The 12136-nt window shown below is 53.5% G+C and overlaps 3 protein-coding genes across 3 annotated transcripts; 1 reads left to right on the top strand and 2 right to left on the bottom strand.

Moving 5' to 3' along the window:
• Positions 1–1240: 1240 nt before the first annotated feature.
• Positions 1241–2229, top strand: CkaCkLH20_09848 (p protein; the record flags this gene model as incomplete). Its single annotated transcript, XM_038892563.1, has 2 exons — positions 1241–1958; positions 2027–2229. The coding sequence occupies 2 exons, from the start codon at positions 1241–1243 to the stop codon at positions 2227–2229; spliced, it is 921 nt and encodes a 306-aa protein (XP_038742130.1).
• A 601-nt stretch (positions 2230–2830) lies between these two features.
• CkaCkLH20_09849 (uncharacterized protein) lies at positions 2831–4456 on the bottom strand (the record flags this gene model as incomplete). Its single annotated transcript, XM_038892564.1, has 1 exon — positions 2831–4456. The coding sequence occupies one exon, from the start codon at positions 4454–4456 to the stop codon at positions 2831–2833; it is 1626 nt and encodes a 541-aa protein (XP_038742131.1).
• Positions 4457–5805: 1349 nt separating this feature from the next.
• Positions 5806–6602, bottom strand: CkaCkLH20_09850 (ATP synthase; the record flags this gene model as incomplete). Its single annotated transcript, XM_038892565.1, has 5 exons — positions 5806–5838; positions 5893–6071; positions 6139–6292; positions 6415–6444; positions 6513–6602. The coding sequence occupies 5 exons, from the start codon at positions 6600–6602 to the stop codon at positions 5806–5808; spliced, it is 486 nt and encodes a 161-aa protein (XP_038742132.1).
• Between the last annotated feature and the right edge of the window lie 5534 nt (positions 6603–12136).

Here is a 12136-nt window from a genome sequence, read left to right on the forward strand (position 1 = left end):
TGCATGTGGTGGTGCTCTCAGGTATGTAGCACTTAGTCCCGTCTGGTCTCTTCTCTTCCCCAACCCTTTCCAGCCTCCCCCCTCAGAAACTCAACTCTCACAAAACCCCCGTCCAAGATCTGATGTCTGTCCGTACCCGCCACTCCTGCCATCAGTTTGTCCGGTCGTCCGTCTTCTGGGCCTGCTAGACCGGACGATGACATGTGTTAGTGGCCTGGTGACAGCACGCATGAAATGCAACTAAGCCTAGCGCCTCTTCTCTCAGTATGGAATACAGCAACGGTCAGATCTGAAGCTACCTAGGTATCTATCGACGTTCCTCCTCGTCCCTTCCCAACCACAAGGCCCAGCCGGCGGAGGAAGCGGTGTTGACTGCTGACCTTTATCCAACAGGTACGTACCACCCACCGTAAGCCGGCAAGGGGCCGTTTTGGTGGAGTTTAGTCCCGACCAATCATATCCTCCTCCCCAACGACCGGAGGGGGCACCTTAAAGTCATCCCACCAAAAAAAAAATCTCTTGGGACAGTCGGGTGAAGACAGACGCAGCACAGAGACGCAGACAGGGAAACCCCACACCCATTTTCTGACCTCCCCTCGAACCCTGGAGAGTGCGACCCATCACATTCACCCATGACCAGGCCCCCAGCATGAGCCATGAGGAACCCCTTGACCAATCCAGAAGCTTGCGGTGCGGTGTGCGTCCTGCCACTTGGCTTCGGTTTCCTCGATCCCCGTGTGATGCGTAAAGGTACTTACGGCTCGAATTGCACCGCACTCCCACCAGCACCACCCGTTCCCTTACATCGTCATTGTGAGAGCCTCTTTTGACTCCCTCACCCCTTGAGACATTACGACCAACCAGCTTACAACCACATTGTGTCGCCGTAACATGTGTCTACCCAAGCTGTAGCCCTCCGAACATCTCTCGTCTCTCCCCTCTCTCTACGTGCTATCCTGCCTACCGATCCGTCGCTCGAGTCGCCCTCATTCCGCGCCCTTGTGACGATCCTCAACCCCGCGCTCGAAAGCTCCTCAACCATCTCAACCCCTCCGTGAGAGGCGAGAGAGGCGCGCACCGAAAGAAGCTTAACGCCCCGCCATCCCGACTTTACACTCCTCTCTCTACCTGAACCCTTCTCCCGCGCGCCTGTCTCCTTTTACGCCAGCAGCCGCCCGCCAGCCCGCCCGCACCTACCAAGCCCCGGCCCAGAAAGATTCCCAGCTTCCCAGCAGTAGCCATGTCGGCTCTCTTGGGCTACCTCTACACCTTCTTCAAGGGTTACGCCGCCCTCGTCGTCGCCCTCTACATGCTGTCCTTCGTCGTCCCCAAGGCCGCCTTCGGCGCCCGCGTCCTCGCCTCGTACATCTGCCTCGCCGTCGCCGCCGGCTACGGCGTCTTCGCCTCCATCTTCCTGCGCATCGTCGGCAACCCGGGCATCGCGCAATGGACCACCGGCAGGGCCTTCCACTACCTCATGGCCCTCACCACCGGCATCACCTTTGAGATCGAGGACCCCAAGAACATCCTCGGCACCACGCGCCCCGCCGTCTTCGTCGGCAACCACCAGACCGAGCTCGACGTCCTGATGCTGGGCGCCATGTTCCCCAAGTACTGCTGCGTCACCGCCAAGGCCTCCCTCAAGAAGACGCCCATCCTCGGCTGGTTCATGACCCTGAGCGGCTCCATCTTCATCGACCGCAAGAACACAAAGGACGCGAGGGAGGCCATGTCCGGCGCCGCCGAGGAGATCCGCAAGAGAAAGCAGAGCGTCTACATGTTCCCCGAGGGAACGCGCAGCTACGCCAAGGAGCCCGAGCTGTTGCCCTTCAAGAAGGGCGCATTCCACCTCGCCGTCCAGGCCGGCGTGCCCATCGTCCCCGTTGTGTCGGCCAACTACAGCCACATCCTCTGGCTCAAGGGCCTTGTCTTCAACTCTGGAAAGATCCCTGTCAAGGGTAGGTCATCTGGTCCTCCCACCTCAAACGTGTAAAGTGACATATGCTGACTCGACCCTCCCGCGCAGTCCTGGACCCCATTCCCACAACCAACCTGACCTCCGCCGACGTCGATGAGCTTACCCGCAAGACCCGCGATCTGATGGCGGAAGCCTATCTCAGCCTCTCCGTGCAGGCTCAGGGCAAGCCCATGAAGGTTTCCATCACTGAAAAGAACGCCTCCGCGAGGGCCACCGGCACGGACGCCACCGATACCGTCTCCGCGCTGTGAGCTTCACCTGCAACACAGACAATCCACTAAATCCTCTTCAGAGAAGATGGTATCTCCCAGACGACAGCATAAAAAGGAACCAGAACCGGTCTGAAGCGGGACTTCGAAGAGCAAGTCCTGACGGTTTTGGTTATGGGTAGGGTAGACTCGGGGGCATTCTTTGATACCCTTTAGACCGAAGGCAGTTGCATTTCCCGACCCGCCATTTTTGGGCCCTTTGTTAGGACCTGGCGTGTTGAGAAGACTAGATTATTCGGCATGACTTGTAGATGACCTCGGCGTGCAGGTAGCATTTTGGTACAATTACATTCGAATTTGCACTCTTCAAACCAAGGGTTTTAGATGCCAACTGCCGTGGTACGGGTACGTTGGGCTGAGAGCACGGCAAGTAGGAGACCGGTGATATATCACACCAAGCCGCGGGCAAGAGGGCACCAACCGCGGGGCCCATCGTTGCCGTGTTCTTGGCCAGGAAATATACGAACGCATATTGTTCGATTCACTCATTCTATAATGTATGCTGCTATCATAATCCCATGGCACTGCTCAACGAGCTGTTCACGCTCCATGCCAGAATCTCCACCGTCAAATCAGTCTGTCCTTATACGTCGGATGAAGCCCTCGTCAGGTCGGTGTTGATGACCAAGTCATCTTTGCCCTTCAAATGCATTACGATGGTGAGCCCCTCGACACCCAGGTCATCGTCGTCCTGGTTGATCGTGATGCCTGCGTCCGCAAGCGACAAGCCAATTCTCTCTCTGGACACGATCTCCGCCTTCAAATGCCGAACCTCCGCCGTCAAATCCATGTACCGCTCCTTCCAGACACAGGTGTGGTTGGAAGGCATGATTGGTACCGGGTTGAGGATCTCGACCTCAGTCGACTCTGCACGCATTCCCTCGAAGGTTTTGCTAGTGGTCGCAGTGCTAGTTTCTTCGGCCATGTGTGAGCTTGAAGCAGACTGGGTTTCTTCCATCGTCCGCGAGACATGAGTAACAGTCTCTGACTCAACCCTCCTTGTCGATGTCGAGCTCGAGTTTCGAGACGTCGATACTCGAACCTCCTCAAGTTGTTTTGACCTTGCGAGATTTGGAAATCCTTCATTCTGCTTTTCCGACTCGGTGTCGATGGTTTCACCGGCAGAAGACGGTGAGGGTGTGCCATCATGGCACGTCGTGCAAGTCTCGGCTCGCTCGCGATGACCATGATGTGATGCTTCGTTGTGGCCAGCTTCTGTTGTGACCTTTCGAAGCTGTGACCTCCACGATTCAACCTCGGCTGATTTCTGTGCCTGAGCGTGTTGCGATATGTCTTCCTCCTTCTGAACACGACGTAAAGGCCGTTGCATCCAAGGCAACGGCGCCTTCTCAGTCTCCATCACGGTTTCCTTGGTAACCTTCCTCAGCGTCGGCCACTCGATCGATGACTCGTTTGATACCAAACTTTGCTTTGATTGCTCCGTTTGTTCCGCGTTCTCGGTCTCCGTCACTACCACCCGGCTTCTTGTGACCTCTGACGTTTGTTTGGGACTAAGCCACTCGGGAGGAGTCTGAAGTCGTGTGTCCGGGCTTGAGGGAGGGGAATCCGAGCTTCTCTTCTTGACTGGATCGACATTGACGGACTGAGATCTTTCCCACTCACGAAGGTGCATCTCTCGGCCGCTCTTGGTGTGTGCAGCAATTGCCGTATCAAAGCTGATCAACCTTTCCGAATTGGATGTGTGAGAAGCGGGGACTTCTGTCATTGTTGTGATGTGATCCCGACTACGCTCGTTAGTTGCAACAGAACCTGCAGCGAGGTGTTCCATGATGTGTTGAGTTCGCCTGAGGTCTTCGGCATGATGGTACATCTTGTCAATTTTGCCTTGAATCGGGTCCTCCAGCGGAGGGTGGGTCCAGATGCCGTTAGACTCAACTTGGGTTTCTGTCGCTCCGTGATCCACGATACACGCGATGCTGTGGCGACCTGAATGGTGCCCTGCATGTGTGGCGTTGCATCTGGGGTTCCCGCAATCTCCATGAGTCTCCGACACGGCCAAATCGGTTTGCTTTGGCACGCAGTCAGAAAGTCTGGCCGGATTTCCTCCGCGAGCGGTAACATCGGTAATCTTGGGCTCTACAGCCGTAACCTTTGTCATCTTGTCCGCAAGGATGAAGGGGTTGTTCTTCAGAACTACCGAGTTGGCTGCAGCCCTCTGAGTAGTCCTAGACGATTCTATGTTTTCCAGGCGAGAGGATGTTTCAGTCGTTTCAACTTTGCGATGTCCTCGTATCACGACCGTGTGCTCAGTGCTCTCAGTAAGGTGAAGGTCGTCTTCGTCATCGAGAACTTCACTGGCACATTGTGGACACACCGTATGACCACAGGTGGCACAGAAACTCCGAGACGTGAGTTCGACTCCACAGGAGTGGCAGAAGTTGGTAGCATGTCTGGGAATGCTATTGGTTCCATCATTGTGTCGTGAGAAATCTTCTTCCTCGTCGTCAGAAAGCCATCCAGAGGGACGTGAGATTCCGAACTCTTCGAACATGTCTCGAGCGTTACGCCTTCGAATGGTGGAGGTAGTCACCTCGGATTCCTGGGAACGGTTGGAAGAAACGGACTGGTTCGAAAAGAGACGACCCGACCTCTCCCGCACTGGTAGTTGAGAACCGAGAGCAATGCGGTTGTATGTGCTTGTCTTGGATCGTAACCGGCCAGTTGATGCTGTTTGACGAAGCTGCGACGGATCCAAACTGGTAGCTCTGGGAGGTGTCAAGAAAGCTGACTGCTGCGGTCGCAGCAATATTGCCTTGGCATCGCGAGGTTTGCCCCGGCTTTCGCCCTCCGGACCCCATCCAAGGAAGGAATGATCTTGAGATGGAATCTGAGCCTCCTCGACCAGAGTGTTGCGAGTCGCTGGTCTGGCGAAGATCTTGTCGGCTCGTTGACCCTAGCCGAACCGAGAGCTTTCGCGCTCTCTGGAGTCTGGTGTCGACGGCCTCCGCTTGACCAGGCGAGGGGGGGGCGGTTTCGCAAACTTGAGGCGTCTTTGGGAGACAAAGCCCTCTGGGACGTCGTCTCCGTCCGACTGCCCGTCAGACTGGTAGACGACAACGTCAGATCGAGGTTCTCGGTAATTGGCAACGAAGGGATAATCCATGCTAGAAGATAGTGGCGAGTGATTGTGTGTGACTGTGCGATGTTGGGATAAGTGTAAAACAGTACTATAATGGATGGGTCGCGGGGGTTTGATGAACGATGCTGTTTGTCGAATGATGCGGTACATTACCTAGGGAAAAGAAATTGCCTCATGTGAGGTCAGGATAAGGTATTTATGGAGGTTAGAACTCGGGCAGGGGCTGCAACGTGGAAGGGGGTAGCGGTCAACTGCACATTGAGCAGCATCAACTACCCACGAGACGGAAGGACCGTTCAACGCATGACGCAAATGCAGAAAGCACGACACGCATATTTGGCTAAGGTAAGAGCGTTGGAACGTCGCACGTGGATTCAATTATGCGATGTTAGATGAGTTAGGGAATCCGAGTCTTTGATGTACAACGTCATTTCTCCGACGACCTGCTTTTACACTCTCTATTTCAGAGCAGCCTGGAGGCTCTCGAGGACCTAATCACGTCAGTTAGCATTTTCACAACAATGGCAGCTCTTCCAGTGACCGACCTCCAACTCGATCTTAGCCTCGGCGATGTCCTGCTCGCTGCCGCTGCCGTTCGCAACCTTCTGGGCCTCGGCGATCTGGGACTTGATGGCCTCGGCGCTGAAGTCCTCAATGGGGTAGCCCTCGGTGGCGTTGATGCTGAGGACGGAGTTGGGCTGGACGACGGCGAATCCACCGGACACTACAGAAACATCAGTCCCCTCATTCTATATCCCTTGGAAGCTCGGCTTTGCGGAAGCTGCACGTACGGAAGAACTGCTTGCTGGGGCCGCTCTCCTCGACAATCTCGACCAGACCGGGCTTCAGCTGCTCAATGGAGGCAACGTGGTTGGCGAGAACACCCATCTCACCGGAGGCGGCGGGGATGTTGACCTGGACGACATCCTGGGACTTGTAGATGGACTGTATTGCGGCAATTAGCTCCGAGTCCTTCAATTGGCTTCCTCCGGCGCATCATTCGTTCAATGGTGTTGTCGTCGACCCGGCGGCGGTTCAGTTCATCTCGGAGGACATCGTATTCGTACCTGGTGGGGGAGGGACAAGCTCAGCTTGATCTGCAAATCGTCAGCGGGTGTTCGGGGACAGGTTCGGAGGCTGCAGCGGTGCTTGCCTTGTCCGGGACGGCATCGGCGTAGGTTCGGCGCTGGAGGGGGGCGCGAATGGCAGCAGGGCGAGCTCGGAGAGCCGCACGCGCGATGCGAAGGGAGTTCATGATGGGCTGAGCTGGCAATGGGGATGTGTTGCTGAGGGCAGCTCGGGTGAGGTCGCGGGCAGGAATCTTTCGGCTGAGTCCATTCGCGATTCGGCTAGCGGGACAAACTTTGGTCACGCCTCTGGGCACATGACCGTAAGCACGGGCCATCAGCGATAAGATGATAAGACAGCTCAAAAGCATCCCAATGCCGTTATCCAGTCCAAATTCACATAAGCCATATATCTGAGTAAAGCATCGTTTTACGCTTCGCTACAGCACTTCAACATAACCACTCAACATATCTCGACCCAAGCGCATACTTCATGCCGCTGTCAATCAATCAATGATTCTTTTTAAACCCTAAGGCATAAAAGGCAACTTTTTTTTTTCCTTTTTTTTCCCCCATTACTTTGACCTTGGCTCTGGCATGAGCTTCTTCTCCATGTGACGATACAGGTGCGTGTCGCTGAACGATTCCTCACGCAGCCACTCCTGGATACTCATTCTCTTGATATTCAATTCCGTTTCGTGTTAATTGTCAGGATTCTGGGTTTCTCTGTCTTAATCACTTGTCGTTTTTCATAACCACTGTTCTTAAGGGTGGGTAACTTGTGTCATATGGTCCAATGCGGACTGACTTCTCTAAGCTTCAGCTACTGGGACAGACCTCAGGGGGCTCACTTCATCCAGTCCTAATTTTGACACTCTTTATGGGTCCCAATAATGAATAACACTTTCTCAGTAAGCCAACTGTCTTCTTGTAACTTCTCTGAAATCACCATCACAAATGCCTTCGTGAAAGGTAGGGAAAGATTCTAAATTATGACTCCATGTCCTCAAATGCCTCCAAGACCCCAGGGTTCTCGGTTTTCGGGTACGAAGGACTCAAAAGGAAATACGTGAGAGTTTTCATCATCTTGTCGAACTCTATTGCTGTGTCAGTCGCGTGGCCCATTTCGTTGCCGAAACATACGCTTACGATTGCGAGTGCAACAACCCGGTGCGGTCAGCAAACAGTATGGTTAGCAGCCTTCTGCTGGAAGAAACCGCCTGCAAATAACCTACCGGAATGTAGCACAGCTCGCCGACCACGTTGTCAAAGAGCCCTTGTATTCCGGTGTCGCGACAATCAGGCTTACATGATACATGATGGCCACTATGAGCTCGTGCGGCTCTGATCGATAGCAGTTCACAATCTAGGTCGCCGCAGAGAACTCGGCATCAAAATATTCTTAAGTCGTAACGAGTCCAAGCTGATGCCGGATGACAGGCAGGAAGTCCGACCCGCCAGCCCTGCAATCGTTGGCCAACAGCAGTAGTTGAAGCCCGTCCGCTGATGGACGAGACTGGGAACTTGGCCAACAATGTCTGAGATTCCGTCAACTTGATCAAGCACTTGAAATGGGGAGCTCGGAAGCAAGGAGGAGGAAACATCCAGCTGCGAACCCTACTGAGGTGACGTAAAGTCACTTACGTTGTTCTTTTAGGCGACTTAGACGTCTGTGAGAGTTCGCTGACCACAACAAATAGGGGCTGGGCAGTAATCCATCGACAGTGACCGATGGACGCAGCATGTACGTGATGATCGAGTCTTGTCGAGACAGTGAAAGTAGGGTCTGAAAAGAGGGCATCGCGGACACTTGGAAGGCGACGACCTGGGTTATGAAATGGACGAGGTGAACAACCTTGCGTGGAAACTATGATGGTGCAAATCATAGTTATAGTCCTACAGGATCATCTGTTGCCTTGGTGTTTTCCTAACCTGAACTTCAACATAACCTCAAGTTGTCCTCGGCCGGCATTACGCATGTCTGCGACAGCAATCAGCCCTGCCAGAGACGCTTCGGTTCATTGGTTTAATTCATGCATGCTTCTCGACTCGTGTACTTATTCAATTCGTCTTCGAATGCACCAGACACCACTACTCACTCCCACATAACGTAGAATCTCTCCGGAAAAAGCCACTAGGCTGAGATATTACCCCCATCATGGCTGTTGAGGCTGGCTCGAATTGGAGAGGTTAGTCTGCATCCAAGTATCGACTTCCGGTAAAACACAAGCAAATGAAGTCATGTGTCTACCGTTTCAGCTGTTGTTGCCGTTATACTTACGAGAACTCTTGACTTGTGATGTGTTCTGGATCGTGTTTGGGTGCCCACTTGTCCCGCTCACAGAACATCGTGTGAGCACTAAGGCCAAGGCACTCTGTTGAGTTTCCACGAGGACATGCTGAAGTGAGAGTTAATATACTGAGTTTCTTGTATTGCCGCCTCTATAGTGATATTGTTCTTTGTTGAGGTGTCGAAGTCACATAGATCCTCGTTGAGAGCACCGTAACGTTGAACTCTGGGTTCTTGTAATCCTTGCGGTGGAATTGATGATATACTGAAGTCCTCAGGCTATGTGACAAGTTGATTAGTTCAGTAAGACCGCCGAAGACACTTCAGAACTCGCTCTTTGCTATGGAGTCGGCGCGAACATCTGAGTCAATCTCCGGGCAGATGCTTTGGTTATCTTTGTATAGTCAGAGTTACTCTTATGAATTTGGTTGAATTCTCATGTGGAATTGGATACTGGTGGATTGTCTTCACAGTGTGTCAATCATAACCCCTTCACTCGAGACACCTCGAAACAGAATACATTCCTCGCCTCCGTTAGTGACACATTCAGAGGTTGATTCAAGCTGTAAATAGTTTCCCTACCAACACCAGCTACTGATCATGCCTTCATACGGCAACTCGAAGTCGTTGGCTGCATGAAAGACACAGCCAAGGCCCTATCGCTTCAGCCAAAGACAGAGTATAAGCTGACAGTATGCTGATCCCAATATGTCTGAGCAACAGAAGCATCTATGTTTTACCCTGACAAGACATTCTCATCTTAGTCCACGTTGCGGCGTACGAATCCACCTATCATGACCGGATTTCATAAAGACCGTATAGGAAGTCGAGGGGAAAGGTATGTTGTCGTCGTACAGATTACTCACCTCTCAAAGGCATGCCCAGCCTCAGCCTCGCCTGAGACCAGCAGTCAGCTTCCTCAACACGCAAGACACAGCCGTCATCGATCAGCCTCAATCACAGACATCACCGCCTTCCGCATGTCCATCTAGCCACATTTCACCGCGTGCTTGGCAAGTAAGTACCTTCATTGCCGGATTCCGGACCTCGAAGAAACAGATCACTTGTACGTATCTTCATATCCAATCAAGGCAGACATCTCCGTCAGCGAACATCCTCCTCACAAAGTGACCTCTCACCAACCCCAAGGTCAGCTTATTCATATCCACAAACTCACCATCCAGCACACAAAACGTCGTGTAAACAAGACATCTGACAAGCGAGATCTGACGGTAACGCAACATATTCAAACGAGGCAATGATATGTCGTCACAACACCTCAGCCCCTCGAGTCAGAGTGTGTGCTAGGGAAACTGTGGCTCATGCATCTCTTCCGTCCACGCCCATCATCAGCCCTTTTTCCCAATCCGGGCCCCTTGTGACCGACGATCGCATCCTTTCCGTCCATCGAACGACACGTACCTCGGGCGGGGGACAATCATTACCTAACATCACCAAAAATCGTTGGGGCGCAACGATAAGCTCTCGGCAGCCGGTTACCAAATGACGAAAGAAAGACAAGCAACTTCCCAAAAATCCCCATCCCCGAATGAGATGGCAATCACAGTGGCGAGCCTCCCTCCGACCTTCGGTCCGCTGAAACGAAACACACATCCATCCATCCCCCTATACCGCGGTACATCAGCCTAATAATGATACCCAACTAAACGAAAAAACCCGGACCGGATCATCGGTGATCTTCGATTCTCCAAACCGCCTCACAAGCCCTTTCCCCGAGCCGACTGGATGAAAGAATCCGAACAAAGAGAGACACACACTATCGCAGAGAGAGAGGCATTAATCTGCGGGCGGGCGAGAGGGAATCGAGCGACGGTCTACCCGTCTACCCGTCCCATCCACCATCCCCGTACTGCGTATAACCAACGAAGAAGAATATGCGGCTCATGAAACCAACCCACACACCAACGAACGTCCCTGACTTGCAGAACACAGTCACGTAACAGAGGCAGCGAATAGAAGGAGGACAGAAAAGATGGTCACGCACCGTCTTCTCCTGTCGTGACTCGCGACCAGCGGCACGACTGGGCCGAAGAAGGGTGGCCCTCCGTCGCTCGTTTGTGTCATCATCTAGGGGTCCCGAGGATTAACTTTTTTTGTTGTGCAATTTTCCCACGTTGCTTCTGGAAGGAACCGAGACGAGAAGAAGGAGAAGATGGGATGAGATAGATGGGGCGGCCTGTAGGTAAAGGCCTGGTATGACAAGCTTTTCTCGTGTGATCATGCCAGGGATGCCTTTTCTTCTTCTTTTTTCGTGACGTTTACACGGCAGCGAGGCAACAGGATCTGTGTCAGAGCTACGCCACGAGGGCCTCGGAAAGTTCTGTGGTCGTGAGTGGTTGACGGGAAAAAAAGTCAGCAAGCGAGATGCAATCAATCATCGTCGAACCTGCGCCCGCCCGCGAACACGAGTCTTGGATGGTGCAGGATGCGGACGGGTGCTTTGCGGTTTTGGCTACGAGGGGAGGCCTAGAATCTCGAAAGGAATCCAGATACGGCCCCTACCGAATCTATTCACAGACATTTTCTCACCATCAATTGAAACCCTCTAGCTGAAGGATCTCGAATTTCGCTGGGCGGCCTGGTCTGGTCCTGGCCTGGCCAGAGGGAGTGGAAGAAGCCGTTCAGGAGCATCCGAGTATTAGCATCTCGGCGCGCCGCTCCCCCCAAAACCAAGGAGCTTTCCCAAAGCGGCCTCCCGAGACAAGGACGGGATCTCAGGTCTGCCATTGGGCCTCGGAAATTCGCGCGTTGGTGTTGGCTTTGTTCGAAGCCAGATCCTTTGTTTCCCTGGCTTTCACCGCCCATCCGTCCTCGAAGGCCGCCACGGGATTGGAGGAGGAGGAGGGGGATGGATCTGGGGTAAAAGGGGGTTGGTGGTTCTTCACTCGGGGAAAGCCTAAAAATGCTTCTTTTTCCATCCTTCTGGCTCCCCCCATCCTGGCGCCGTGAAGGTATCAGTGTATCTCGTCTCCAAAGTGTCGGATCTTTTCTTCGAGGGGGTGGAGGGGGGCTTCATCGATTGTCAGAAGACCATCACCACTTCAGGCTTGGTGTCGTATCCCGAACCAGGAGGTGAAGGGTAGCGGCAGGCAGGCAGTAGGCAAGTCATTGCGATGCAGTAAGCCGAACACCACTCCAGAAAGACGTGCATGTCGGTCTCTGTCAAGGCATCCATCCCCTCGTAAAGGATCGCCATTGAACTACCGTACAGTCGCGTGTACAATCTCTCGCAACCATCTCGTCCCCGACGCCACGAGCTTGAACTTGGGGAAATTTCATGTGTCAAAGCAGTTTTGGCGGGGTGAGGGAGGGAAGGATTGGCGACGGCGATGGCGGGGAGGGGGGACGGTCAGCAGTAAGAAACATGGCAAATCATCAAATGGGCGATTGTGACGGCCGGCGAACCTGTCG

The sequence above is a fragment of the Colletotrichum karsti genome, assembly GCF_011947395.1.
Source record: "Colletotrichum karsti strain CkLH20 chromosome Unknown Scaffold36, whole genome shotgun sequence".
Lineage (NCBI taxonomy): Eukaryota > Fungi > Ascomycota > Sordariomycetes > Glomerellales > Glomerellaceae > Colletotrichum > Colletotrichum karsti.